At 36.1% G+C, this 26,405-nt stretch overlaps 2 protein-coding genes across 3 annotated transcripts; one reads left to right on the top strand and one right to left on the bottom strand.

The window, feature by feature from the left end:
• Positions 1-2,294: 2,294 nt before the first annotated feature.
• Positions 2,295-15,353, bottom strand: UTP15 (UTP15 small subunit processome component; the record flags this gene model as incomplete). 2 transcript variants are annotated; one of them, XM_084233180.1, is made up of 12 exons in its annotated part: positions 2,295-2,512; positions 3,327-3,385; positions 3,559-3,692; positions 4,016-4,117; positions 4,801-4,950; positions 5,804-5,888; positions 8,699-8,834; positions 11,005-11,130; positions 11,679-11,857; positions 12,783-12,967; positions 13,064-13,099; positions 15,264-15,353. In XM_084233180.1, the coding sequence occupies 12 exons, from the start codon at positions 15,351-15,353 to the stop codon at positions 2,295-2,297; spliced, it is 1,500 nt and encodes a 499-aa protein (XP_084089306.1). The 2 variants fall into 2 exon arrangements, with proteins under 2 accessions (XP_084089306.1, XP_084089305.1); XM_084233179.1 differs by having other exon boundaries at positions 13,064-13,156.
• Positions 15,354-19,626: 4,273 nt separating this feature from the next.
• ANKRA2 (ankyrin repeat family A member 2) lies at positions 19,627-25,820 on the top strand (the record flags this gene model as incomplete). The annotated part of the gene is made up of 8 exons (XM_084233269.1): positions 19,627-19,915; positions 20,508-20,666; positions 21,331-21,396; positions 23,531-23,628; positions 24,101-24,226; positions 24,522-24,588; positions 25,078-25,158; positions 25,765-25,820. 8 exons carry the CDS (start codon positions 19,627-19,629, stop codon positions 25,818-25,820), a joined length of 942 nt encoding a protein of 313 aa, XP_084089395.1.
• Positions 25,821-26,405: the final 585 nt, after the last annotated feature.

Below are 26,405 nucleotides of genomic sequence, written 5' to 3' on the forward strand. Positions count from 1 at the left end.
CAAAGGATTTTAAAGCTTTCCTTAAGCTTGTATGTCTAACTTACAAACATTCCATTTAGAAATCTGTACATTTTAATAATCACTTCGAAGGGCACCTTTAAGCGATGTTTGATAGAGTTCATTAAAATTGAACAGACTAAATTTCTTTAAACAGACTCATTTACAATCCAAATTCCTTTAAACAACTTAACAGAATTTATACATTTAAAATATTTGATTTTCTTTTACACAGCACTTCAAATGCTTGCCCCTACAAGCAAAAATTCCCAAGTACTTAATCCCTACAATGTAATAAATTAAACATACTTTCCAAATTCTCTGAACCATTTCATTTTTGCATGCTTAGTAACATTTGAAAATATCTTTTAACTAATAATCACTAGTCTAAAAGTATTAGACAGTAAGTTAGATCCCAAAAGCCAATGTCATACCGTAATATGTTCACTTTATTTAAAAATTCAAAATAGCAAATATTAGTTTGCCCTAATGAATATAAAAACTAAACCTAACACAAAAGTATTGATGGCTATGGGAGTTATTTCTTAACATTTCTGGGAATTTGTAATCATTACAAATTTCATCTGAAAACTGCAGCACTAGGGAAAGTTCTGTTAAAGGGAATGGGCAGTTTAGCCCCAGCAGGCAGTCATTCAGAGTGCTGGCATGGTGAGGAACTCCAGCTTGGGGACTTCAAGAGTGAGTTCACTAAGTTAATTCAATGTCAAATGGAAATAAAACAAACCTTGGATGACTGTGGTGAGAATCAAATGTGTGGGAAAACTCCATCACACCTTAGTCTTGATAACAGCTAGAATTTTAGATTTCAATTTAAAATACACTAGTATTCAAGTTACCAATGTACCATGAAGTTAAATTTTAAAATCTTTTTTAAAAAAAATTTTTTTTAAGTTATTTATAAATTAACCCTTCTCAAGATGGCCCTGATCACCTCCTAATTCTTCAAGGAAGCAAACTCCTGGTTTCTTACTAGTCACTGCCCTATGTGAATGCTTAAGACAGGTCATAAAAGAGAAACTAGACCCTATTTTAAGCACATGCCTGCACCAGAACATTAAAAAATATCTAAATTCATAAAACTGAAGTTTTAAGAGGAAATCCCACTACAAGATCTTCCCATAGCTAACGGCATATTTCCCTACAGTAATTAACTACTTGGGGTGGAACAGGAATTGGGGGAATGTAGAAGAGGTAGCAAGTGTGAAAGAGTGCTAGCTGTCACTAATCAGTGACAATCCATCAGGAACTGATACATCTCTGAAAGTCAAAAAGAAAACAGGAATTTCTTTATAAAAAATGATTTACATTGAACACATTAAAAAAAAAAAAACTGTTTTTCAAGGCAAGCTACTCTGGGACTTGATATTCATCACAAGATGATTGTAAAGAATAGGGAAAAAATTTAAATACAGATAAGAGAAAATGGTTTTCAGAGGGGTAGGTTAACTAGAAGATAAGCTCCAAACATGTATAAAAGGATGAAAGGCTATTTATTGCAAGAGAAATGCAAACTTTATCATTCCCCTCACCTGAATCAAGTTGAAAACCTGGTAAAAAGACTGTATTTTGAGGGGAAGAGAAATGGTCCAATTATAAACCACATTCTGATAGAGAATTAAGCTTAAAAAAAATGAAAAGAAAACCTGTGATAGCACGATTTTTAGGTATCAAATCTGCCTCAACACATTCTGAGTACATGTCCATCTGGTGTGAAATATTCAGAGTTGGCCACACTTGGAACAGAGATGGTTCTATTACCAGATGAAGCATGGGGCCTCAGACATTTAACAATGTCAAAGAGAGAGGAGGCAAGTTTCGCTGAGCCTGGAAATCCCAACAGCACTGATCAAAATGAAGAGTTTATTTGCTGTCATTTGTTGATTTGTTGTTGTTCTTTTTGAAGGAAGAAGTAAAAAAGAAACACGTTTCTTTGGCAGAATTCCCAATCGAAAAACCCCTTCCAGAGTTCTGAATGCCTACCCACAGGGTGATACAGAACTTTGTTGTATCAAGATTACTATCAGCATGATCAAGGTAGACAGACAGTATAACCAGGACAAATGAGATCTTCCAGCCAAAGGTGCCATAAAATAATTCAAAATATTACATGGAAACCATGTCTAATATAAGTACTTATTTTCCAATCATAATTATTCCGGTCTCTTCCATAAAATTGCTTCTAAAAGAGTTTTTACAATATCAAAAAAATTCTCCTTCCAATAATAGAGTCAAATCTATTCCAAGTTAGGAGTTTTTAGGTTTAGTTGTAGTAAACACTATGATTCTATCTTCTTATTTTCTAGAAATCCATCAGATGCATGCTGCAACACAGAAGTACTTTCTTTCCTTGTCATAGTGGCAAAAAGCATATCCATCATCCCCAAGGTTTCAAGAAGCTCTCTTTGGTAATCAATCTCTTTTTCTACAAGTCCTTGAAGTACCAAAAACTTTTTATCAACTACAGGTGACTGACCAATCACAGGCAGATATATATCTAGAAAAGAAAGAAAGAAATACATTAACTAGAAATATCCTCCTATACAATTAAGTGAACAGCAATATTTAGGAAAAATATAAAAATATTAGATATAAAGACAGTGAAATATGTGAGCTTATTTTACAGTTAATTTGTGATTTACAGAAAGCAGATAATCCATTTGAATAGATGTATTTCAAAAAAGGACATGATGTGCAATTTGCAGCAACATGGATGGTGCTGGAAGGGATTATGCTCAGCGAAATAAGCCAGAAAGAAAAAGAAAAATACCGGATGGTCTCACTCATAGCAGGAATCTAGAAGACTTAAATGAGGGACCAGGAAAATGAATAACTATGGGAAAGTGAAAATCAAAATTAACAAAAAACTATGAACCAGAGACACTCTATGGGGGGTAGAGGGTGGGAGGGGAGGGATTGGGGTCAAAATAAGGGGGTTGCAATTGTATGGGGAATATAAAAAATAAAATTTATTATTAAAAAAAAAAACCAGAAAACAAAAAAGGACATGATGGAGGTTCTGATTTATTTTCATTTTCCCATTGAAAGTTGTCAAAGTCATTAGAGAAGGTTGGGGGAAAAAATGTTAATTCCCTACCAGCAATACAAAGTCAAACTACTAAAAACATTTTACTCCATTTTTTAAATGCATAGCTTTATTACTGTGTTCATTTTCTCCATGAATATTCTTACTGGAGAAATGATAAAAATAAGGTACTTCAATCTATTCAAATTTCAATTTTATATCATTATTTGACACCTCTACTTTTTGCAAACATGCTAGGATTTTTCACATTTCAACATCTACTTACCAATAATTATTTCAGCAGCATTGATCAAAACAGGGGCAAATCGTGGCTGAGACAGATTCCTACAAAGCAAAGATTTTCTTTACTGAAATTTAGAAATTTTTTTTTAAATCCTTAAAATTGATTTACTGAATTATTCCACTGATTCATTATAAAGATCAAGCTAAAAGCCAACATCTCTCATTTGGAGATAAAGGATTTCAAATGCAAAATACGAGTGTTTCACAAAACATACCTTATCAAAAAATTAAGAACACGACTAATTTCCTTTTCATCCCGACCTGCGAGGGCATTTGCAAGGACCCCTCTTCGATTTAGCTCCTTTATGATAGAGACTGTAATCTCAGGTGTCTTTATAGTACAACTAGGCTGAAAAAATTTTCAGAGTTAATAAGCACACAAGACAGCACAAGAAAAAACCCTAACAGTTACCAATTTTAAATAAGTTATTACCTTCATAGTTTTGAGTCATGGTAATACTACGCAAGGTAAGAAATAAAATAATTCTCTTTAAAATATGTCCCCAGTAGAGTCATCAGTTGTAACAAATGTACCACTCTGGTGGGGGATATTCACAGGCGAGGAAGATACACATGTGCAGGGATGGGGAATATGGAAAATCGCTGGACCTTTCATTCAATTTTGCTGTGAACCTAAAACTAATTTTAAAAAAGAAACTGTTCCTCACTTACCTCAAGGACTCTGTCAAGTGCCTTAGAGATCCGAAAATGTTTCAGATCCCTGTCATATAATTCTAGGTATTTCTTTGATGGTCTGTTGATCAAAATGTCATCCTGTATTTAAAAAGTAAATTCATAGAAAAAAATCAGTATCAGTATAATTTCATTCAAAGTAAATCTTTTCACAATGGTATTTCTATATCAAAGTATCCCTGAACTGCAAGAGAATGTTCATATGCCCATTATGTAGATTAAATAAAAATGAAATAACATTTTCAACATCAACGTGCTGCTACTATCCTATGATTTTAAGTTACAATACATGATTATCTCAGTTCTGAGCATAAATTACTCTTTAAAGTATCTTTCCATGGCAGGCAATGTGCTTTAGTAGAAATCACTCCCAACAATCCTAATTACCAATAATGAAATTCTGGCTTAATCACAACTTCTTTTATACCTCAATCCTCTTAGATACTGAATACAGCAGACATTACAGATGCTACTCTTTCTCAGGGTTGGTTAAAAGACCAAGTCAGAAATTGTGCAAAAGACAATTTTTTGAATACGGCAGAGCACTCCAAGGTTACTATGATTTAGGACATTAAATAAAGTAGTCCTTATTCCCCATTACATATGAGTAACGTCTTCATCTAGCAATCTGGAGATAAAGCTGATGTAGACAAGAGCAAAATAAAGTTAACTGCCATATGAATTACATTTTCCAGTGATGTCAAGGGGGTGGAGCTATCTCATAAATATCACCTTTCGGAAAAATATCAAAAGTACATAAATACCCGTTGCTTCATGTAATTTTTTCCTTTAATAAAGGTTCGATATGCAGGCCTTCTTCTCTTAGGAAGAGAATCCTTCTTTGGTTCAGATTTCCGATGTTTAACACTCAGTATTCCATTGGTCATTCCTACAACTATGGTCTCATCTTCATGCTAACAGCAATTAGAAAAATAAGTTAGTCTAGTCCCAGCTCATAATGTATAGTACTTTTTTCTTCAAAATAACATTCATAATATGTGTGCTGCTTATCCATACTTTTACCAGGAATCCCATGCAGATACAGAAACTTTGTCTAGCAATGATCTCCACAAAAAGAGCAGTTATTTTTCCTCTAAGATATTATCATATTGACAGAACTTACATGTGTTGTAAAATATCACTGGAAAAGTTTGCATAATAATAAAAAGTTTGGGAAATTCAAAATATTTTTTTCCTGTATCCTCCCTTAAGAAGTATTACACAGTGGTATGACGTTCCACAACGCTGCCAAGAAAATACTTTGCAATTAAGCTTTGCTCTCCCAAATCCAGTTTCTATGTAATGTATTCAAATGCCTTTTCCTCAATGGTTCATGAAACAATGAATATTCCAGAAAGCACAGTCAATGAAGATAATCATCTTATTTTGTTGTCCCCTTCACTATCCTATTTTGTTTGTTTGCATGTTTGTTTGGAGAGCCGGCTTGCCTTTCCAGAGAATTTAATCCTAGAGCTGAAAGTGTTGAAGAGAGATTTATAAACTTCCTGGCCTGCTGTTAGTGTTAACAATACCCATAGCCATAGCACTTATTTAGTTTGAAGATACGCAGTGAGTAGAACTGGAATCTAAATTCAAGCTGTTACTGAGACAAGTCAGATTCTAGCAATTTTCTTAACTCAATTATCTAATGTGGCAAGAAGAAAGTAAGATTTATTCAAACATGAATATTAACCCTAAAATGCCATTTTACTTTCAATGTAATATGCAAGATTAGCGAAAGTTTTAAAAAGAGATAAAAGTACTTACTGCAAGTGCAAGACTTAAAATTGAAGCTGCATAGTCAAAACTGTGAACTACTTTGTAGGAAGTTGTGCTATATACCTTCACCTTCCTAGTAAAAATAAAAAGCTTTGTCACAAACCATGTACATAAAATGCAAATTTTCTATTATTTGAACATCTAATACATTAACGTTAAAATTTACACAACAGTGAAGAAAAACTGATTAGAAATGTTAATTACAAACTCATTCATTCATCACTGAATCTCTTTAAAAAGTAAACTGTTTATTAGCACTAGTCATGATGTTTGTATAAAAACTTACGCTAGTCACGTTTAAAAGAAATAAGAGACTATGAATCACTATCATTTGAAGATAAAATTTGAAAGTAAAGCAAATTTGTCAATGAAAGTACCCTGAATATCAAAAGAGCAGGGATTCTTAACTTCAGCATTACTGACATTTTGAGTCAGATAATTCTTTGTGGGAAGTTCTGTGCATTGCAGGATGTTTAGCAGTAACCTTACTTTCACTACTACCTGCCAGTAACATCCCACCCCCTAGTTGGGAAAATCACCAAAAAAAAATCACTCCCAGTTGAGAACCAATCAAAATAGGGCTACTTACACTTAGTGTTCGAGGGACACATCTAAAAATCAAGTCCCAAACAGCTCAGTAACACCATTTCAAAGAATCGGCTAAATAGTTATAGAATTCCTTAATCTTAGAAGCATTTTAAGAAGTTTTTAAAACACTGAACTTTGTAATAAAATGCTGAAAACTAAGACTTTTCATAGCAAGGGAGGAAAAGGAAATATGAAAATACTGAGTTGTTGGAAAAGTCATGACGCATTTTTTGCTTGAAAAATAGATGACTTCTGGGGCCTCCCCGGTGGCGCAGCGGTTGAGCGCTGGGTTGCGGAGCTGCCCGCAGCCTCTGCAGCGCCGGTTCAATCCCCGGCTGCTCCCCACCACCGGAGGAGGGTCCCACATGGCACGCAGACCTCTCCTGCCGCCCGCTGCTCCCCTCAGCAGTGTACTTCTGCTGCTCTGCTCCCCTCTCTGGCTCTGGTGAATTCTCTCACCCTCTCACGCTTCTGACTGTACCCAGTGCTTGTATAAATAAATAAAGTAAATAAATAAATCTTTAAAAAAAAAAAATAGATGACTTCTAAGTAAATTTTATAATTGTGCCATTGTTCTAGACATATGTGGCAATTAAGTATTTACAATGTGGCTAGTGAAAATGAAGAACTAAATTTTTAAATTTTATTTAATTTTAATTAACTTTAATTTATTTAACTGAGGTAGTAAAAATATTTTTCTCTTAAATTCAACTTTCTTCTGCTAAACACAATGGTATTTAAATTTAATCATTGTAAAATATTGTATCATAGATACAATAGAATTAGATACTTTGATGTTTACCTTGTTTTTCCTAGAGGAAAAAATTTTTTTTACATTGTTTATATACTGAACTAATAATTTAGATATACTGAACTAAATAACTATGTATTATTAATTTTACCTAGCTCTTTTTACCTTTTTAATGTGGCTACTAAGACATTTAAATTATATATATAGGGCCTCCCCGGTGGCGCAGCGGTTAAGCGCTGGGTTGCAAACCTGCCCGCAGCCTCTGAGGCGCCGGTTCGATCCCCGGCTGCTCCCCAGCCACCGGAGGAGGCTCCCACATGGCACGCAGACCTCTCCTGCGGCCCGCTGCTCCCCTCAGCAGTGTACTTCGGTCCCTCTGCCTGCTCTGCTCCCCGCTCTGTCTCTGGTGAATTCTCTCACCCTCCGGCACTTCTGACTGTACCCAGTGCATGTATAAACAAAAACAAAACAAACAAATAAATAAACATGCCTCTATAAAATTAAAAAAAATAATAAAATAAATTACATATATAGCTTGCATTATATTTCTATCATACAAGCTATTCTAAAACATTAACTAATTAAAACATTAACTAACTAAACATTAACATTAACTAATACACCCATTTAAAGTATCTAAACGCACCAATATTTAGATCACATAGTATACAGAAATTTTCACATGGAGTTTTAATTTTTAAGAATATAATCAAGAATCCATATATATATACTTAAACTTTTCAAAATACACAATTATTTTAAAAGATTAATATTCAAATAATAAATAAAAAACCCTTAAGAAGTATATGTAAATTAAAGCAATCAATTCTGTCAATGGAGAAAAGTGCTATATGTAAACAAAAGCTCAAAACTAATTTCAAATCAACAAATTTTCATAGAAACCAACTGGCAGAATATTCTGTCACCAAAACTACTGAAATAATGCACTTCCTCAAGCACTGAACACTTATATACACTTGTATAGTAAGTTCTCACTTAACATTGTGGATAGATTCTTGGAAATCGACTTTAAGCAAAACAACTGTATAATGAAACCAATGTTACCATATGCTAGTTAATATAAACAAGAGTTAAGCTCGTACAGTAGACTTCTGGTCACAAAAATATCACCAAACTTCTCAATAAAAACCAAAAATACTTCTAATACTCAACAATATTCATTCATTTTCCAACCTGCTTCTTCCAGTTCAGGGCCTTGGTGCACAGAGACTACTCCCACTGCTCAGGGCACAAGGCAGGAGCCACTCCTGGAGAGGATGCCCTTCCAGCTCAGAAGGGCTCAGACACACACCTCCACACTCACTCAAACTGGGACATTCAGACACACCAATGATCCTAAGATGCACAACTCTGAGATATAGAAGGAAACCAGAGTGGCTGGAGAAAACCCACACAGATAAGGAGAGAACTGCAAAGTCCACACAGACAGTGAATGCAGCCAGGAATCGATTTTTAACATTATAACGAAATGTTGTTCAAGGTGTTGCATACTAATTATTAATAAGTTAAATGAAAATACTAACCTATCCAGTGAGCCAGAAAGTAATCTCTGTCCAGAAGTGCTTAGACATAAACACGTCACCGTTTTGTGATGATTCTTCAAAGACACTAGCAACTGTCCTCCTTTCAGCAAGTCCCAGACTTTAACGTAACGACCTCCTATAAAAAGAAATAATTGGTGGTTTGATTTCTGCCTGTAGATTCAAAATTTTAAAGACCTCAAAAGCATTCATCATTGGACACTCCATAGCAAGGAAGTTAAGTAAGAGGCTCCAGAGCCAGACTGCTGGTTTCAAATAAAGTTGTACTCTTTAATAGGTAAATAACTAAAAATAAAAACCATTCCTTGCCCAGAACTGTTACAATGATTAAATAATTTCATATTTCATACAGAAATGCCCTGCAGAGTAAAAGTATATCTGAAAAGGATTTTTTTTTAAATTTTTTTTAAAGATTTATTTTTATACAAGAACCAGGGTACAGGTCAGATGCATGGGAGGGTGAGAGGATTCACCAGAGACAGAGTGGGGAACAGAACAGGCAGACTGATGAAATACACTGCTGAGGGGAGCAGCAGGCGAGACAGGAGAGGTCTGCTCGCCATGTGGGTTGCTCCGAGGCCGGCGGGGATCGAACTGTGACACTGCAGAAGCTGCGGACAGCTTCAGAGTGCGGCACTCAACCACCTGCACCACCAGAGAGGCCCTGAAAAGGATTTTTTAAAAGAAATTTATGATAAAATCATTCTTTAAAAGGTATTTTGTATAGCCATGGAAATGAAAAATATAGATTTCATTTCCTAAAAATTCTGCGAATCCCAACAAACCTGAAAAACTTCCCTAAAAATTTTACTCTAAATTAGAAGGATCCTTAGAAGTAATTCCATCTGATACTTAAAAAATAATTTCTTTAGGGCCTCCCTGGTGGCGCAGCGGGTTGAGCACTGCGCTGTGAAGCTGTCTGCAGCCTCTGCAGCCAGGGAGAAACCTAAATGGCGCAGCACACCTCTCTTGCCTCGCCCGCTGCTCCCCTCAGCAGCATCTTTGGTCCATCTGCCTGTTCTGCTCCCTGCTCTATCTCTGGTGAATTCTCTCACCCTCCTGCACCTCTGGCCTGTAGCCCTAGTTCTTGTATAAATAAATAAATCTTAAAAAAAAAAAAAAGAATTTTTTTAATACAGCATCCTTATTTGCAAAAAAAATTAAGCAAAAGGCTAGCAGGTAAAGTAGGACAAGGGGAAGCAGGGGAGAGAAGTTTTTATCTATCTTGACTAGAAACAGGGCCTGGAACTGACTTTACCGTCCCTGTCTCCCCACATATGGTAGCTCCTAAGATACACTTTGAAACCACTGATCTAAACCAATAGTGCACTTGCAAGGTCTTTAGAAATTAAGAGGTTGCATAAGGTCACAGGATTAGCTAGTAGCACACTGCAGATTAGCAAAAAGGTTTCCATTCTCCCTGTTCAGACTGAATTTATTTCCACTTCTCAAAATAACAGCAAGAAAAATGAACACATCTGACAATTTATCAATGTATTTTTAAAGCAAAAAGGTACTAGGGAATAGAAAATGAAACAGGGTAATTCTATTCAGATTTTAGAATTAAAAAGAAGCTATACCCACAGCCTTATATATGCTATCAAGCATGCACACAACCTACCTATACATTCTCCTAATGTCAACACATTAATTTGGACTATTTCAACAAATTTATTTCTTCCATTATAATTCTGATAATACACTGTGATCAACACAACAAAAAACACTCCAGTTTCAATTTGATGAGAAATGTATCAAGGCCCTGCTTGACTCCACATTATCCCTCCTCCAGACTATTGGCAACTTGCCGGGAAAGGCCATCTTAATCAAATGATTTGAGAAAAGCCCATTTTTGATCTAAAAGAAACTATTTTTCAAAAGCTACTGTAGATCTTTTAGGATTTCTGGGATCAAAGAAGATGGAGGAGAGTTTAGTGTATAATGTAGGCCCTCAGGTCTGGGATTTCAGATTTGTCACTTAACACTGTGCCTTGGACAAATTAGTTAAAACTTATTTTCTTAGTTGCAACATAGTAAGTTGTAACATAGGGAGAAAATTACCTACCTTGTAGCTTTACCTACAGCATTAGAGATAATATGCATGTAACAGCACAGCTGACTTACATCAGATACTCAATAAGAGATAACTGCTTGCCTGTCCCAATTATCAACCTAGCAAAAACTCACATATGCAATTCAAGTGTACATGATAAAATTATAGCAAGTAACTAATAATGAAATAACTCAAGATCAACAACATTGGTGAAAGTAATTTTCAAAAGAAATACCTGCTGACACCAGAAGACCTCCAGAAGGAAAAAGCAAGACACTCTCCACTGGCTGTCCATGCTCTACAGAGATAACACTCTCATTTGCTCGTGCATCAAACATCTTCACAGTATGATCATATGATCCTAAAATGTCAAATTGGGCATTATGTAAGTTTCACTGTTCAAAACAACAAAAAATGTGTATGTGTGTCAGTATTCAGATAAATATTAAAAGATGTAGATAAAAATTTTAAATTTTTGTAAATTCATGAAGATACAGTACCTTCAAACCCACCATACTATACTACAGAATCTTCAACTATTTCTACTTTCAGACTACTGTCACTACTGAGTCATCTGGGAATCTTTGCACAGGCACCCACAAAGAACATGAACCCCACTGTCTCTGTTTCTTGGTTGCTGAAGACTCTGCAAAAACCAGACCACTAAACTCACGAAGGTACTGATAGTTTTCAACGCAGCCTGATGTTCCAAACACATTTGGAAGACAATAAAAACAATCAACAAAAGAAGAAAAAAATTTTTGAATAGGATAAACAGAAACATATTCCTTCATAAAAATTTTAACTCCTAAAAGTCCCAAAGCAGTATTAAAAAGTCCCAAAGCAGTATTAAAATATTTCATAATAAAATAATCAACTTCATGAGAGGAAAAAAAGGAGTTTACCAACCTGTTACAAAGAGATCCGGATTCAATTTGCTAGCACATCCACACCTCACATAATCAGAATGTTCTTTGAATGTCAGAATTTCTTTGGAGTTTGGAATATCCCACAATTTAACTGTATAATCATCAGCCCCAGAAACCACATGGTATTTGTCAGCTGTAAAATCTACTGTATGAACTGCTCTGAAAGATCAAGGATCAGTATATTAAAAAGTAAGAAAAAATTGTATTTCTGACATCTTCCAACTCCTCTCCTCCTGCCCCCCCCAAAAAGCTCAGTTTCTGAGATAACTACAGGGAAAGTCATGACCAAAAAAACCTTTAAAACAGGTGTTTGTCCCCAAGCCAACTTAAAATTTTAAATAACCCCACACTATGAAAGTAATAAGAATATTAAACAATAGCTTTACAACTTTATTTTCTAATATGTTAGCAATTCTACTTACAATTCTAGCTGTTTAATTAAGATGAATGTTCTAATGCAATCAAAGTGAAATGTTTCACTGATAGGTAACTACCCCGTTACCACATTATAAAAAACACTTGAGATTTTAAAATCAGTACCCAATTTTCACAAAGACATTTATAAGATTGAATACAAAGTTACTCTGAATAATTTAAATAATTCAGGGAATCCTGCAACAAAGCTGTAATATAAACTGCCCTAGCCATCCAATTTACCAAAGGGCAAAGTACTAAATCCAAGAAGAGAATCTAGCTTCCAACCTCAAATATAGTCCAGGCCTACATAATTCTCATTAGTAGTTAGTCTAATAGTTGCCATTAGACCAGTGTTTATAATCTCAACCAGGTCACAGAACTCAGTGAGAAGTTAATGAAAGCTGCAGGATGTCTCCCTAGATAAATGCACATTTCCCAAAATGTCACACACAATTCTAGGGGATTCACAAGTCGCATGAAAGTCAACCATGGGACCTAGGTTAAGCTCTGCCATAGGCCCACCAGGGGAAAAGTACCTGAAGTTACATAATATTCATGAATTTTTTTTTTTTAAATTCTCTGCTTTTACTCAAAGCCTAGAGAATGAATACAGCTTAGATTACACCAAAAAAACAAAAAGGACACATAAAAACCAACTGTTGCTTACTTTGTATGTCCTTCAAACTGCCTAAGGGGAGCCCTTCCACTTATATCAAAAAGATGAACTCCACCATCTTCACTGCCAGCCACAAGCAGTTTACCGTCCTGTCGAAAAGTAGCACAGTATGCTGTGTCTTTAAATCGAGAAAAGGTTTTTACAGGTTCTTGGGAGTATCTGCCATAAATGTGAATCTACAAGATAAAAAACATGGTAACTCAACAGATGCCTCAAGATCAGTAGTAAATATAAACTATATAAAAAAATAAGGAATGCAGTATTATAGTTACCCTTGAAGAAGCTGTAACAGCATAATTATATGGTGGCTGTGAAGAAAAGTCTACTTTTGACACTGCGCCAAACTCCTTAATCTGAACAGGGGTCTTAATGAAAAACAATATAAAGGATTAACAGAGTTACAAGTGGGAACACCAACACCTATTTAAGCATTACATAATTTCTTACAGACCATTTCTTTTTGTTCTTAGTAACATTTACTAGACTGTATTTAATACAAAGGTATAAAGAAAGCAAAAAATTGCCCAAGTCCTGTCACCCCGACTATCTCTATTCCCATTAATGTAAAATAATATATGTTCAGAAAGTCACCTCACTCTTTTTGTTCAGCTGTTGAGTTTCCTGTGATTATGACTAGAAAAAAGAAGTTATACCCACACACATTTAACCATGTATATTTTGAACACACAGCATACTATGCAGGTCATTATATATCTTGCTTTCTATTACTTACTAGCACATTAGCTAACTTTTCAGGTAAGCTACAAATGTAACATCCACAACATCCATCATAATTTACTCCACCAGTTCACTATTAATAAACACAGGTTCTTCTAAGATTTCTAACATTACAAATAAGATTTCAATGAATGTTTATAAAACATAAATATACATACATTGATTTTATACACATACATACACACACACACACACACACATTTTGTTATCAATCATGTTAGCAAACTTTCAGGAGTATATTTATTGAGAAAGTTCCAGGCTGTGAGACTAGAAAGCCAAAAGTTGTGTACATTGTTTTATGTCAGATAATGCCAAATTGCTCTCCAAAAAGTTTATAGTAATTTCCCTTCCTCGAGTAGCAATGATGATCAAATTTTTCATGTGTGTCAGTATAATAAATGAAAAACAATATCTAATTTTACTTAATTTGCATTTCTTCAATTATGAGTGAAGTTGAGTCTCGTAATACATTTATTGGCCATTAAAACTTTTTTTCCAGGGCCTCCCCGGTGGCGCAGTGGTTGAGCGTGGGCTGCGAAGCTGCCCGCAGCCTCTGCAACTCTGGTTCAATCCCAGGCCACCGGCGAGGGTCCCACATGGTGCGCAGACCTCTCCTGCCGCCCGCTGCTCCCCTCAGCAGTGTACTTCGTCAGTCTGCCTGTTCTGCTCTCCGCTCTAGCTCTGGTGAATTCGCTCACCCTCCCCCACTTCTGACTGTACCCCAGTGCTTGTATAAATAAATAAAATAAAATCTTAAAAAAAAAAAGCTAAAGAAAAACCATAATCTTTAAAAAAAAAAAAAAAAACATTTTTCCATAAACCTCACAATCTTTTCACATTTTCTACTTATTCATCTTTTTAAAAAACTCATTTGTAAGATAATTTAGCAGTAAGAATTTTGCATCACTATTTCCTTAGGCTTTTTTTTTTTTTTTTTTTAAGATTTATTTCTTTATACAAGAACCAGGGTATAGGCCAGATGCGCGGGAGGGTGAGAGGCTTTACCAGAGACAGAATGGGGAGCAGAACAGACAGAATGACGAAATACACTGCTGAGGGGAGCATTGGGCAAGACAGGAGAGGTCTGCTGCGACTCATGGGACCCTCGCCGGCCGGCCGGGACTGAACCACCGCTGCTGAGGCTGCGGACAGCCTCACAGCTCTGAGCTCAACCGCCTACGCCACCAGGGAAGCCCTATGTCCTTAGGTTAAGGTAAAAACATCTTCTTGTAGGGCCTCCCCGGTGACACAGTGGGTTGAGCGCTGCGATGTGAACCTGTCGGCAGCCTCTGGAGCACGGGTTCAATTCGCAGCCAGCCAGGGAGAAATCCACATGGCACAGCATACCTCTCCTGTCTTGCCTGCTGCTCCCCTCAGCAGTGTCTTCGGTCTGTCTGACTGTTCTGCTCCCCACTGTCTCTGGTGAATTCCCTCACCCTCCAGCACCTCTGACTGTACCCCAGTTCTTGTATAAAGAAATAAATCTTAAAAAAAATAAAAAACTTCTTGCATGAGATTCAAATTATAAAATCCATTAATTAATCAAAATTCTAAACTTAAACTGATTAAGCAATATGGACTTTTCTATAAAATTCCTAGAAAAAAATATTAACTATCAACTGATCTGCTCAAACTGTAAGTTGCTGATAGATTAATTTTAGTTATTAGTTTTCATTAGAGTTCCACATTGTCATAAATGCAAATGCCCCCTCACCCCATGATTGACAAATTTACCTTATAGTTGTTCCAGTACAGCGTATCTTGTGTGATCTTTTCACCAAGTACAGGATATGCTTGAATAGCTACAGGCTTATAACCAGCCATAATTTCATATAATTGCACTGTTGTCCAGTGGTTAATCCTTTGGAATTGAGATTAAAAATAATTATAATGACTCCGCATAAATCTGAAAAAGAAAATATTTTATATACATTACTCAATATTTTATATACATTACACAAATCTATATATAATTATGATTTCCACTCTGCATTCTTTGAAAAGTTTCTGAGGTAACTTACAGATTAATAACCATTAAACTATTAAATCTGTAAACACAGAAGACACAATCTAAAGGAAGCAAGAGGAATAAGATAGGACTACCATAGGTAGGAAGCACTGTGCTGGGTTCTGTGGGAAAAACACCAATTTAAAATAAAAAATGCTGTCTATAATATTAATATTGACATAGGAGTCAACAAAAGCATATGGGCCTTCGTGCCTTATTAGAGTATAGCTGAAGGAGTACCTAACTCTGCCTTCAAAGGAACAGTTTAAAACGAGTAGAAAGAAGCGAGGCGCAGTAGCAGCGTTTTGCCAGATTAAAGTGAGGAAGAGCATTAGGGGAGGGGAAGGGGGAGTACGATACAGCCCAAAGGCATGGAGGCAAGAAATCATGTGAAAAAGAAAATTATAGGAAAGAGGTCTGTGCCTGAAAACCTAGGACTAAAAGAATAACAGGTATTACAATACAATGTAGGATATCAAAAAACCTTAAGTACTGAGAGCTGAGAAGTGGTTTCATTGATTCTAACTGGGGAACTCCTGGAGAGATTCCAAGTGTCCACTTCAGCTGAGTCTTTAAATATATTATGACAGATTCGCCACTGAAGATGCACGCAAAAGAGGGGGGCGGGAGCATTCGAAATTGAAGGAACCTCAAAAGACAGAAATGGAAACTGTCCACTGCTTTGGAAAGGGGAGGATTACTCCGGAAACTGATAAAGGCAGACAGTTAGGGGAGGGTGAGCTCGTAGCGGAGAAAAATCGAGGTCGAAGCCAAACAGCCGAGACGCTGGCAGGCTGGTTAAGAAGTTGAGCTAATCTGCGGAAACTGAGATGCCCCCGGGCAGCATGCCAGAGAGCAAGAAAGGCCCGACGAGCGTCGGGGCTACCCTAAAGGGAGCTGCCATCACCTACCTCCAATGGCTCCGAGGGTCCGCCGAGACTCCTCAGCTCCGAGGAGAACTGCTTGGGTTCCTCCAGTTCCCTCCCTTAAGCCATTCAGTATCACTTGCAGAAGTCACGAGGACCCTACAGGGAGGCGCGGAGCCACCGGGTAAATGGAACGGCCAGGCGGGTCGCGCGACGATGACGCGAGGCGCAGGCTTACGAGGCCCGCGCCGTCCGGTGACGCAGGGGGAGGTCAGATGGGCGGGGCGAAGGGGCGGAGGAGGCGTGGCCGGAGGCTGAGCCTGTGGTCTCGCTCCAGTGACCCAGGGCCTCTGCTCTGCCCAACGACCCTGTCTCCGTAATACTCCGGTAGTAAAGACAGCGCTGTGCAGCGACGGGGAAAGAAACCGGGAGGTTCGCTCGGCTGCAATGAAGCGGAACAGTTTTAGGCCAGAAAGCGAAAGACGAAATCGGAAGTGACGTCGTGGCCAAAACAAGCCTCGATTTGGGGGCCTCTAGGGCATCTGTGGCCGCAGATGGAAAGACCCGACTCACTCTCGGCTGTCCAAAGTGGTCGCGAGGCCCAGCGCTCTCATCGTGTCGCCTTTCGGCCCGGATGCCCGGGGCCCGCCCGCCGCGGGTGAGCCATAGTTTCCTCCGCCATACCTGCCCGGCGCTGGGACTGTCGGACGGAGCTGGCGGGTGGCGCCAGAGCGGACTTTCCCTCTGCCGCACTCTCCCTCCAGCGGGCTCCTGTCCTGGGACTCCTGTCGCCTGTGAGGCATCATTCATTTTCCTAGCACCTTCCTGTCCTTGCAAAAAAAATTCCAGGATTAGGGAGAACCCAGGGACCCCGGCTGTTTGCATCCACTGGGCCCTGGCACAGTTTCCCGCTTTATCTCGTTATGCTCTCTCTTCCTTCACGTCGTGGCGAAACTGGCAGTCCTTCCTTAGTCTTACCTCTTGTTCTCACCGCCTCCTCGGGCAGCTATTATCCCCCTGCCTCTTAAGTCCTCGAAAAATTTGGTTGAGCCAGCCAACTTTGCTTCTCTCTAGAAGAGTGCCGAGATAAGTGTTCTATTTCCGCCATCTCCACCCAAGTGTGATTGTTATTTTTCCGCCCTTCGTCCGCAAGTATGTTTTCATTCTCCCCTCAACGACCGGTAACGCCACCTGTAAACCCTGATTTATACAGCATGGAAGTTCTCTAGAGCTGGAAAGACCCTGCATTGCACCTCCATTTGCATCACTGAACTCATTTTCTGTTCTAGTTTCTTTCTCTTCTTTTGCTAACTTATATTAACTTTTGTTACCTGTTTCTTTTTGTTGTTATTTCTTTTTACTTTCTACTACATGGAACTTTGGGGTTAATTTAGTACTTCCTATTTTAATGGAGTGGGTGATGGGCTTAGAAGAGCTGGATAGTTACCTCAAAACTCCTGCATTTCTTTTTTCTCTTCTCTGTGGTGGATAATGATTACCTGCCCTGACTACTCAAAGGACTGCTGTCATAATCAACCTTAGGAAATGTCTTAAAACTGGAAGTGGTGGTACTCTATATATGTATGATTTGCCAACCTCGGCTCCACTGTGATACACATTTTTCTCTCTTAATTCCAATTTTAAAACACCTTGTATCCTCTCAAAATTTCTAAAGACAGTAAACCCATGAGAATTTAAACTAATTGTTCATTTTTTCTCTTTCTCAGTGATTATATAATCTAGGGCAATTATATATCTTGAGTTCTTCACTTTTTAGAAGCAATTTTAGGTACAATAATGAAATTTCTCTTAAAATAATATTAAGATCCATAGAAATGTGCCAGCAATTACTGAAAACTCATTTAAAAACAATATTAAATGATTCAATAACAGATGAAAATTGGCATTTATTGAGTTTATGTCTTAATGTTGAAAGTAGATTGTTTCTATTTGGCATGATTTTTGTCTGGGAATATACAAATTGTTTTCCATATAAATTTGTAGTAATAAGGTTCACAGCTCAAAAAATAACCTACCAAATCATGTCAAATAGGAATATTCTATTTTTAGATACCAGGAGAAACCTGTATTTGAAAAAAAAAAAATCAGTAATTCTTATTTCTTAATACTTATTACAGTGATTGAGATCCAAGAATTATACTTTGACCCTAATATCTTACAGCTGCTAAGGCAAAAGCCAATCTATAATCTACATGCTTTATTTTACATAAGAACCTATAATAAGTTGTCAATACTTGATCTGAATAAAACTGATAAATATAACTTCAGTTCATCATAACCAAAGCTTTGTAAAACCCTTTGCTATCCAGGGATCATGGGTGTTATAGATTCTAATAGAATTGGGTATGACATGAGTTGTACGGCTGCTTATAAATACTGCATTAAAAAAAAAGTTTAATTGTTAATGCGAAAGTTTATTTTCATTAATATAAAATGAATCTTTTATCAATTTGGCAATATTCAGGAATAGAAAGGGGGAGAAGGGCCTCCCTGGTGGCACAGGGTTAAGACGCAACCCCTAAAGCTGTCCGCGGCCTCTACAGCATGATTTCGATCCTGGGGCAGGCCAGGGAGCAACCCACATGGCACAGCAGACCTCTCCTGTCTCGCCTTCTGCTCCCCTCAGCAATGTACTTCAGTCAGTCTGCCTGTTCTGTTCCCCACTCTGTCTCAGGTGAATCCTCTCACCCACCCACCCCCATACCTCTGGCCTGTACCCCAGCTCTTGTATGCATAAATAAATCTTAAAAAAAAGGGGGGAGGGGAGAAAAGGATAACATCAATAAAATTTGTTGGAACCTAGTAATGGAAGTGAGAATATACTATATATTTCATCTTAGTTTTTACCAAGATCTGTAAAGTTAATGGTTTTGCCCTGTTTTTACAAATGAGATTGAGGCTTAGAGAGTTTGAGTGACTTACACAGGTTCACACAGCTAATAAATAGTGAAGCTTGATTAATATCCAGGTTTCTCTACCCCTGAACATAGTATCCTCTCTATTTTAAGCACTTGTAAGAGCACTATTTGCATATGTGATTGAAAATTATCATTTTTTGTACTTTTACATAAGTTAATATAATTTAAATTTTATTCTTTCAGAATTACTATCCAAATTCCAAGAATATACTGGATACTACTCTTATAAAACTAAGAGAAAATCATGAAGAAATATTTTAATTATTGAAACTACAGTTGAAATCATGGCTACATCAGCAAATCTAGATATTGGAGCTCCACTAAAGGTGGAAGAGTGTCCCAGCAGTTACAGTCTAACGGGCATGCCAGACATTAAAATAGAACATCCACTGGACTCAAATGCAGAAGAGGGATCAGCTCAGGGTGTTGCCATGGGAATGAAGTTCATATTGCCTAACCGATTTGATATGAATGTGTGTTCTCGATTTGTGAAGTCCTTAAATGAAGAGGATAGTAAGAATATTCAAGATCAAGTTAACTCGGACCTGGAGGTGGCATCTGTCCTATTTAAAGGTTGAAAGTTATGGTATAAATATCTGCATTTGTTTTGTTTTTATGTGGTACTTTTTCCTTTCTGATCATGAGGTTTTTGAGTTTAGAAAGTTTGGAAATTCATCTTTTTATTTTCTAGAATTACACAGAAATAAAAATTAATAATTTCATGTCATACAATGTCCATAAGTACATCTTGATTTTTTTTAAAGTTCTTGCTTAACGTATGTTTCTTTACATATTACAAATTCTACAAGTTTTTTATTGTGCTTTTAAAATCATAAGAGAAAAAATTACTTGTATCTTTTAGAAACAAATTAATATTCCCTACACCATGAATATTTGGTTGGAATTACCTTCCAACGCTTTAACACATTGAAATCTGTAACAATCTATTGAATAAAAAACTAATCTGCTAGTAAAATTGCTCGAGTAATACCTTATTTTTCTAGAACTTTCACTATGGTAGTGTAGACTTTCTGACCAAGAAAACTTAGTATCACTTAAGGAACAGCTTAAGATATTATATGTCATGTATTTCTTTATGTAAGCACTTACATAGAACTTTGAGATGCTTTGTCATTAAAATACTGTTTCAATCTGTCTTAACTAGCTGAATGCAACATCCATACATCTCCTTCTCCTGGCATTCAAGTAAGACATGTCTACACTCCCTCTACAACAAAGCACTTCTCACCCATAAAGCAGTCAACTACTTTAACCAACAAACATAGAGGAAATGAGGTCTCAACCACACCACTGTTAGCAAATTGTAAGTATTTCCCATTGACAGATAAAAATATTCTCATTACAAATATAATGGTTTCAAGAATTTGGCTTTGAAACATTATTTTCATTAATGTTTCATGCATGTTCTGTTTTTGAAGATAAGTGATGTGATGATAGTTTTAGTAATTTAGAACTGTCTAGAAATATTACATATTCAAATATTTCCCTTAAGAACAAATAAAGATTGACATTGGAAAGCATGGAGAGCTACTTTCAATTTGAGGAAAAACTTTAACATGATAAAAAAGCTTTTTTATGGGGCTAAAAAAAAAAGAACAAATAAAGATTGAAATGTTAATTCTAAAACCTTTATAGTTTTATTTTATAGTTGTTTTTTTTAAAGATAATTACTGCGCAAAAATGAGCAATGAGATGATGAACGTGTACCCTACAAATATACAACTTATTATGATTATGACAAAATAAACCATTGCAATCTGACTGCAGAACTGAGGCAACCAAAGAGGAGTGTAGGAGGATGAGGTGCAAGGGTTGGGTAGGGCTCAATGGAGTATGGTGGAGTATTATTGGTGCTTTGGCGGTAGGCGGGGTCTGATAGCCTACATATGAAGAGGTGCGAACCTATACCACTAAACCAAAGTTACCCAATAAAAGTAATTTTTAAAAACTTTATGGTTTTCTTTCAGCTTTATCTGTTCACCAATTGGCTGCTCAGGGAGAGATGCTCTACCTGGCTAGTCGTATCGAACAAGGTAATAACCTGGTTTTCTTAAATTTATTTAAATAAAAGTTAATAGAATTTATTAACTTTGCAATTGTTTTATTTCATTTTAATACTGGAAAGTATAAAGACAAAAGCAAACAATTGGACAATCTCACCAGGCAGATAAGCCAATAGATTTTTTTTAAGTACTGTAAAGTATAAAAGTTATAGTCTTTTACCCAAAGAAAGCATTATAAATTTCTTATATTTTCAGAAAATTTTTCTAGAAAACATTTCTGTTTATATTTGAGGTTATATGTAAGAATGTGTAAGAGTATGCATGTGCTTTTGTTACACAAAAGGGAAAATATTATACACACTGCATTGTACTTTTCCTTTTTTACTTAATGTTTTGGTGGTCTGTCCATTAAGTACAGATCGATCTATTTCATTCTTTGTAATAGTTAACATTATTTTGCATTGTATTGTATTTTCTGTGTTTCATTTTTTAACTAATCTCCCTGGTGGTACCCATTCCAGTTTGTTGCTGTTTAATAACAATATTGTTGGCATTCTTTTTAAGTATACCCATAGGTAAATACCTCCACGTGCTGAATCAAAAAAATGTAAATTTTTATTTTTATATATATTGCCCAGTTTTGTTTTATATCAGACTTTCATATTTGTTAACCTGATGGGTAAAAAGTGATATCATACAGGTTCCATTTACATTTCTTTTATTTAATGTCTATTTGAATTCCTGTTTATTTGAACTGCCTATCTTGTATTAATTTGTATGGACTCATATAAATTTAAAAATTAGCTTTTTGGTCTTTATATTATGTATAATTTTTCCCAGTTTTTCATTTTACCTTTGACTCTATCAGGTTTTCAAACAAAGTTTTACAATTTTAAGTGGTAAATTCATTTTTTCTTTGTGACTTCTGGGTTTCATATCTTGCTTAGAAATGATTTCCTATGTCAAAATTATGAATAACTAAAACCATGCCTTATTCTAGAACTTCTGTGATTTCCTTTTTTATATTTTAATCTTTGAACCATATGAATTATTTTTCAGTGTAATGAAGTAAAGACTGAACTTTCTTTTCTTTTCTGGTTTTTTTAAAGATTTATTTATTTATTTATACAAGCACTGGGTATAGTCAGAAGTGCGGGAGGGTGAGAGAATTCACTAGAGCCAGTGCGGGGAACAGAACAGGTAGACTTGACGAAATACACTGCTGAGGGGAGCAGCGGACGCGGCAGGAGGGGTCTATCGTGCCATGTGGGACCCTCCCCGGCGGCGGCGGGAATCGAACCGGGGCTGCAGAGGCTACAGGCAGCTTCTCAGCCCAGCTCTCAACCTCTGCGCCACTAGGGGAGGCCCTGAACTTTATTTTCATTGTTCAAAAGTTAGCCAGTTTTACCAACATTATTGAATACAGGGAGTATGATGAAAGAGTTTTACTTTTACTAATCATGTCATTCTCTTGTAAGAATTAATCATTAAATTTATTTATTAATATTTGGTGGCTTCATTCTCATCTGCTAAATAAATTTAGAAAAAAATGGAGTTTATAACTGGTAGAGTAAATTTAGAGAATAAAATGGGCTTTAAGATGGAATTGATGATGCTGTGTTTCAGATTATTCAGTCTTAATTCACATTATATTTCACTAGCAAACCACAAGAATGAAAGAAATTCAGCAATGTTAGGTAGAAGTTAGCTTTTATAGAATTTTGGAGTTTTTGTAATAACATTTATGTGATGCTAAAAAAAAAGTGCTCTTACTTAATTTGTATTATCATCATCCTAACTACCCAGCAAGAAGTAATGTTTATTCTGTATCTTGGAGACATTAACTGTTACACTGCTTGGAAGTAACAAAGCCAAGATTCAGACTCTAGCCTCCTGACTCTCAGTCCAGTGTTCTGTGGTCTGCCTTATACTTAGTATTATGCCACATCTAGTAGTTTATACTTGAAATAATATGCTATTTGAATTCATCAGTGTACATTGAGGTACATTTTACTATTTTCAAACACAAAGTACACCACATACTAGGATTTCAGTGAACCTCATTGAATAATACAGTCAAACTTTTAGAATACCAGTATTTTCATGGTGCTATTACTATGTGGTTGTTAAATTAGATCACAAAAATTGCTTTTCTTTTAACTAGAAAATGTTATCAATCACACGGATGAAGAAGGATTTACTCCTCTGATGTGGGCTGCAGCACACGGGCAAATAGCTGTGGTAGAGTTTCTACTTCAGAATGTAAGGAAAATGCCTCAGAAAATGTATATGTATAGTTCTTAAGTTCAGTTAAGTCTTCAGAAAGTTTTTATGTCTCTGACCAGCTAGATATAATGGTAGAAGAACCAACAATATTTTAAATGCTTTTCTATTCTTGTGGAACATGAATCTGGTTGGGCAGGCAAGACTAATCATACATGAAACACTGAGAGATAGTTTAATGCCCAACCCCCTTAAATACAATGGAACCAAAATACTGTCAGCCCAATGGAAGCTTCATTGAGGAGGTGTGACTTGATGCAGAGTGAAAGGATAGTTAGGATTGAGATAGAGGAAAGAAGGAAGGCATCCAGACAACCTGGGTAAAGAGTAGACATTTGCATTATTTCTATTAAGAACATTACCTAAGTGTTGAATTGTAATTATTGGCAGAAATAACAACATTCTTGCTTACATGGATTGAAAAGTCTTTTATCTCCACTTCCCACACTAGGGTGCTGATCCCCAACTTTTAGGAAAGGGTCGAGAAAGTGCACTGTCATTGGCCTGTAGTAAAGGCTACACAGATATTGTCAAAATGCTGCTTGATTGTGGAGTTGATGTAAATGAATACGACTGGGTGAGTCTATGATGTTCATTTTTTAATTACTTTAACAAACTCTAGAATTGGTTTGAGGGAGACATAATAAATGTTTTAAACAGAAGAATAATTTAGTTAATCAAACTCCTAGAAGAAAAAGTTATTATAAACTCAATTATTAGTTTTGATTTAAGTATTTTTCACAAAATCGTAAAAATAACTTTAAACTACTTTTAAAATAACTTTAAATTTCATGGCAAACTTCTCATTACAGCATCAAATTATTTGAATCTTGCTCACCTTGAAAAACTAAACCACTCTATCCTTTTTGCAGAATGGAGGGACACCTTTGCTTTATGCTGTACATGGAAATCATGTGAAATGTGTAAAAATGCTCTTAGGTAAGCAGATAAAATTGAAAATATTTAGAAATGCCATGTGAGAACTTTATTTTTTCTCACTGGCCTTCTGTGGTATTACCCAGGAAAATCATTAACCGCAGTTAAATATATTAATATTGCTGGTCTTCACCTCTGGACCACCTACTACCGTAGAGTTGCCCATGTGAAAATCAGCTCCATCACATACCAGGCCCGCTGTCAGACCATTTGTCCATGTTTCTTTCCTTCTGGGGGGCCACATGTGAATCCATTTGTGTTTTCTCTGTCCATAGTGTTATTATGCATAGCCCTTGCTCTAGTTGTTTATGAGTTTCAGCCGCTCCAGAGGGTGAATCTGTGCATTCCTTGTACTCTGGAATTTGTGAGACAACCCTGAAAATACCCTCCAAATTTGCTGAAAGTCTGTCCTTCTATTTTCACATGAGCCAGCAAGAGACAAGCACAACTACATTTTCATTTTATTTATGTAAATTTTTCTATTTTTAATAGAAAATGGAGCTGATCCAACGATTGAAACTGACTCTGGATATAATTCTATGGATTTAGCTGTAGCCCTGGGCTATAGAAGTGGTAAGTGAATTTTAGAACCCTTAGATTTCATTTTTGGAAAACTAAAAAATAAAGTAGTACATACAGACCAGTGGGTGGGTAGACCGTTTTCATCAATTATAGTCACAGAACATTACATGTTATCCTAACTCCTGACTTATACTTTAAACTGTGGACAGAAAGAACGAATTTCCTACAAACTCTAAAAATAAGTTGGTTAATATTAATTTTTACCAACCCAAATATCAGTTGCTGGGGATAAGAGCATCCCTGTTTACAAAGCATATTTAACATTTTCATAGCAAGCTACTTATAAGATGCTTTATGTTGCCCTTTCTCTATTTCTTAGAACAACCTTGTGCCCCTGACTGTCCTTCAGTTTCCAACCAAGACACAGAAAATTCAGTAATTTGAACAATATTAACAATAATTGAATAATTATTAAGTCAGTGGCAGAGTAACTTTTAAGTAATTAATGCATTGCATTATCAGCTTCAAACTATGAGTGTGTCCAACTTATAATTCACTTTATTTAGGAAAAAGTTGGGGATGTTAGGTTGAACTTGATAGTTCTTTCCAAAGTTTTGTAATCAATATGCTGTGGTTTTGATCCCCCATCTGTTCTAGTTCAACAGGTTATCGAGTCTCATTTATTGAAGCTGCTGCAAAATATCAAGGAGTAGACAGTAATCAAAAAGTATTGTCTGCCCATATGTTTACTTTTTGGCTCTTATAAATGATAGTTGTGTTTACTTATAAATTTTTACCTCAGTTGCAATATTTACCGATTTTTAGTAAGTTTTAATAAATATTCCTCTGAGTAATTCACTGGTTTATAATAAAATTAATATTGATGCCTTTTTATAAATGTGTTTTACTGCATATTTAAAATTATAAATTAATGTTTTGTGGCATGTAAATTTTTATGGTACAGTTATCTGTCTTTATATTGAGTGCTATAATTTAAATTTTCCGAAATTATTCTACTCTATTCATCTTCACTCCTGTATTAACTGATCAACTTTATATAGAGTTTGCTGTAAATTGATAGAAGAAAAAAATTGTTATTGTTGAATTAAAAAATGCACAGTGTGATTGTTTACAAAATGATGTTATAAACAAATAAAGGACTTTTTCTGTTAATCTGCAAGCTAGTTCTTATTTAATTGTATTGGGGTTATTAGGTATTTCTTTAGGATTTTTATTTTAACCCTTCTGACCTGCTGTGACACTCTATTATGTCAAACAATATAAGGAAAATAAATGTA

Source organism: Talpa europaea, assembly GCF_964194135.1.
Source record: "Talpa europaea genome assembly, chromosome: 5".
In the NCBI taxonomy this organism is placed as follows: domain Eukaryota; kingdom Metazoa; phylum Chordata; class Mammalia; order Eulipotyphla; family Talpidae; genus Talpa; species Talpa europaea.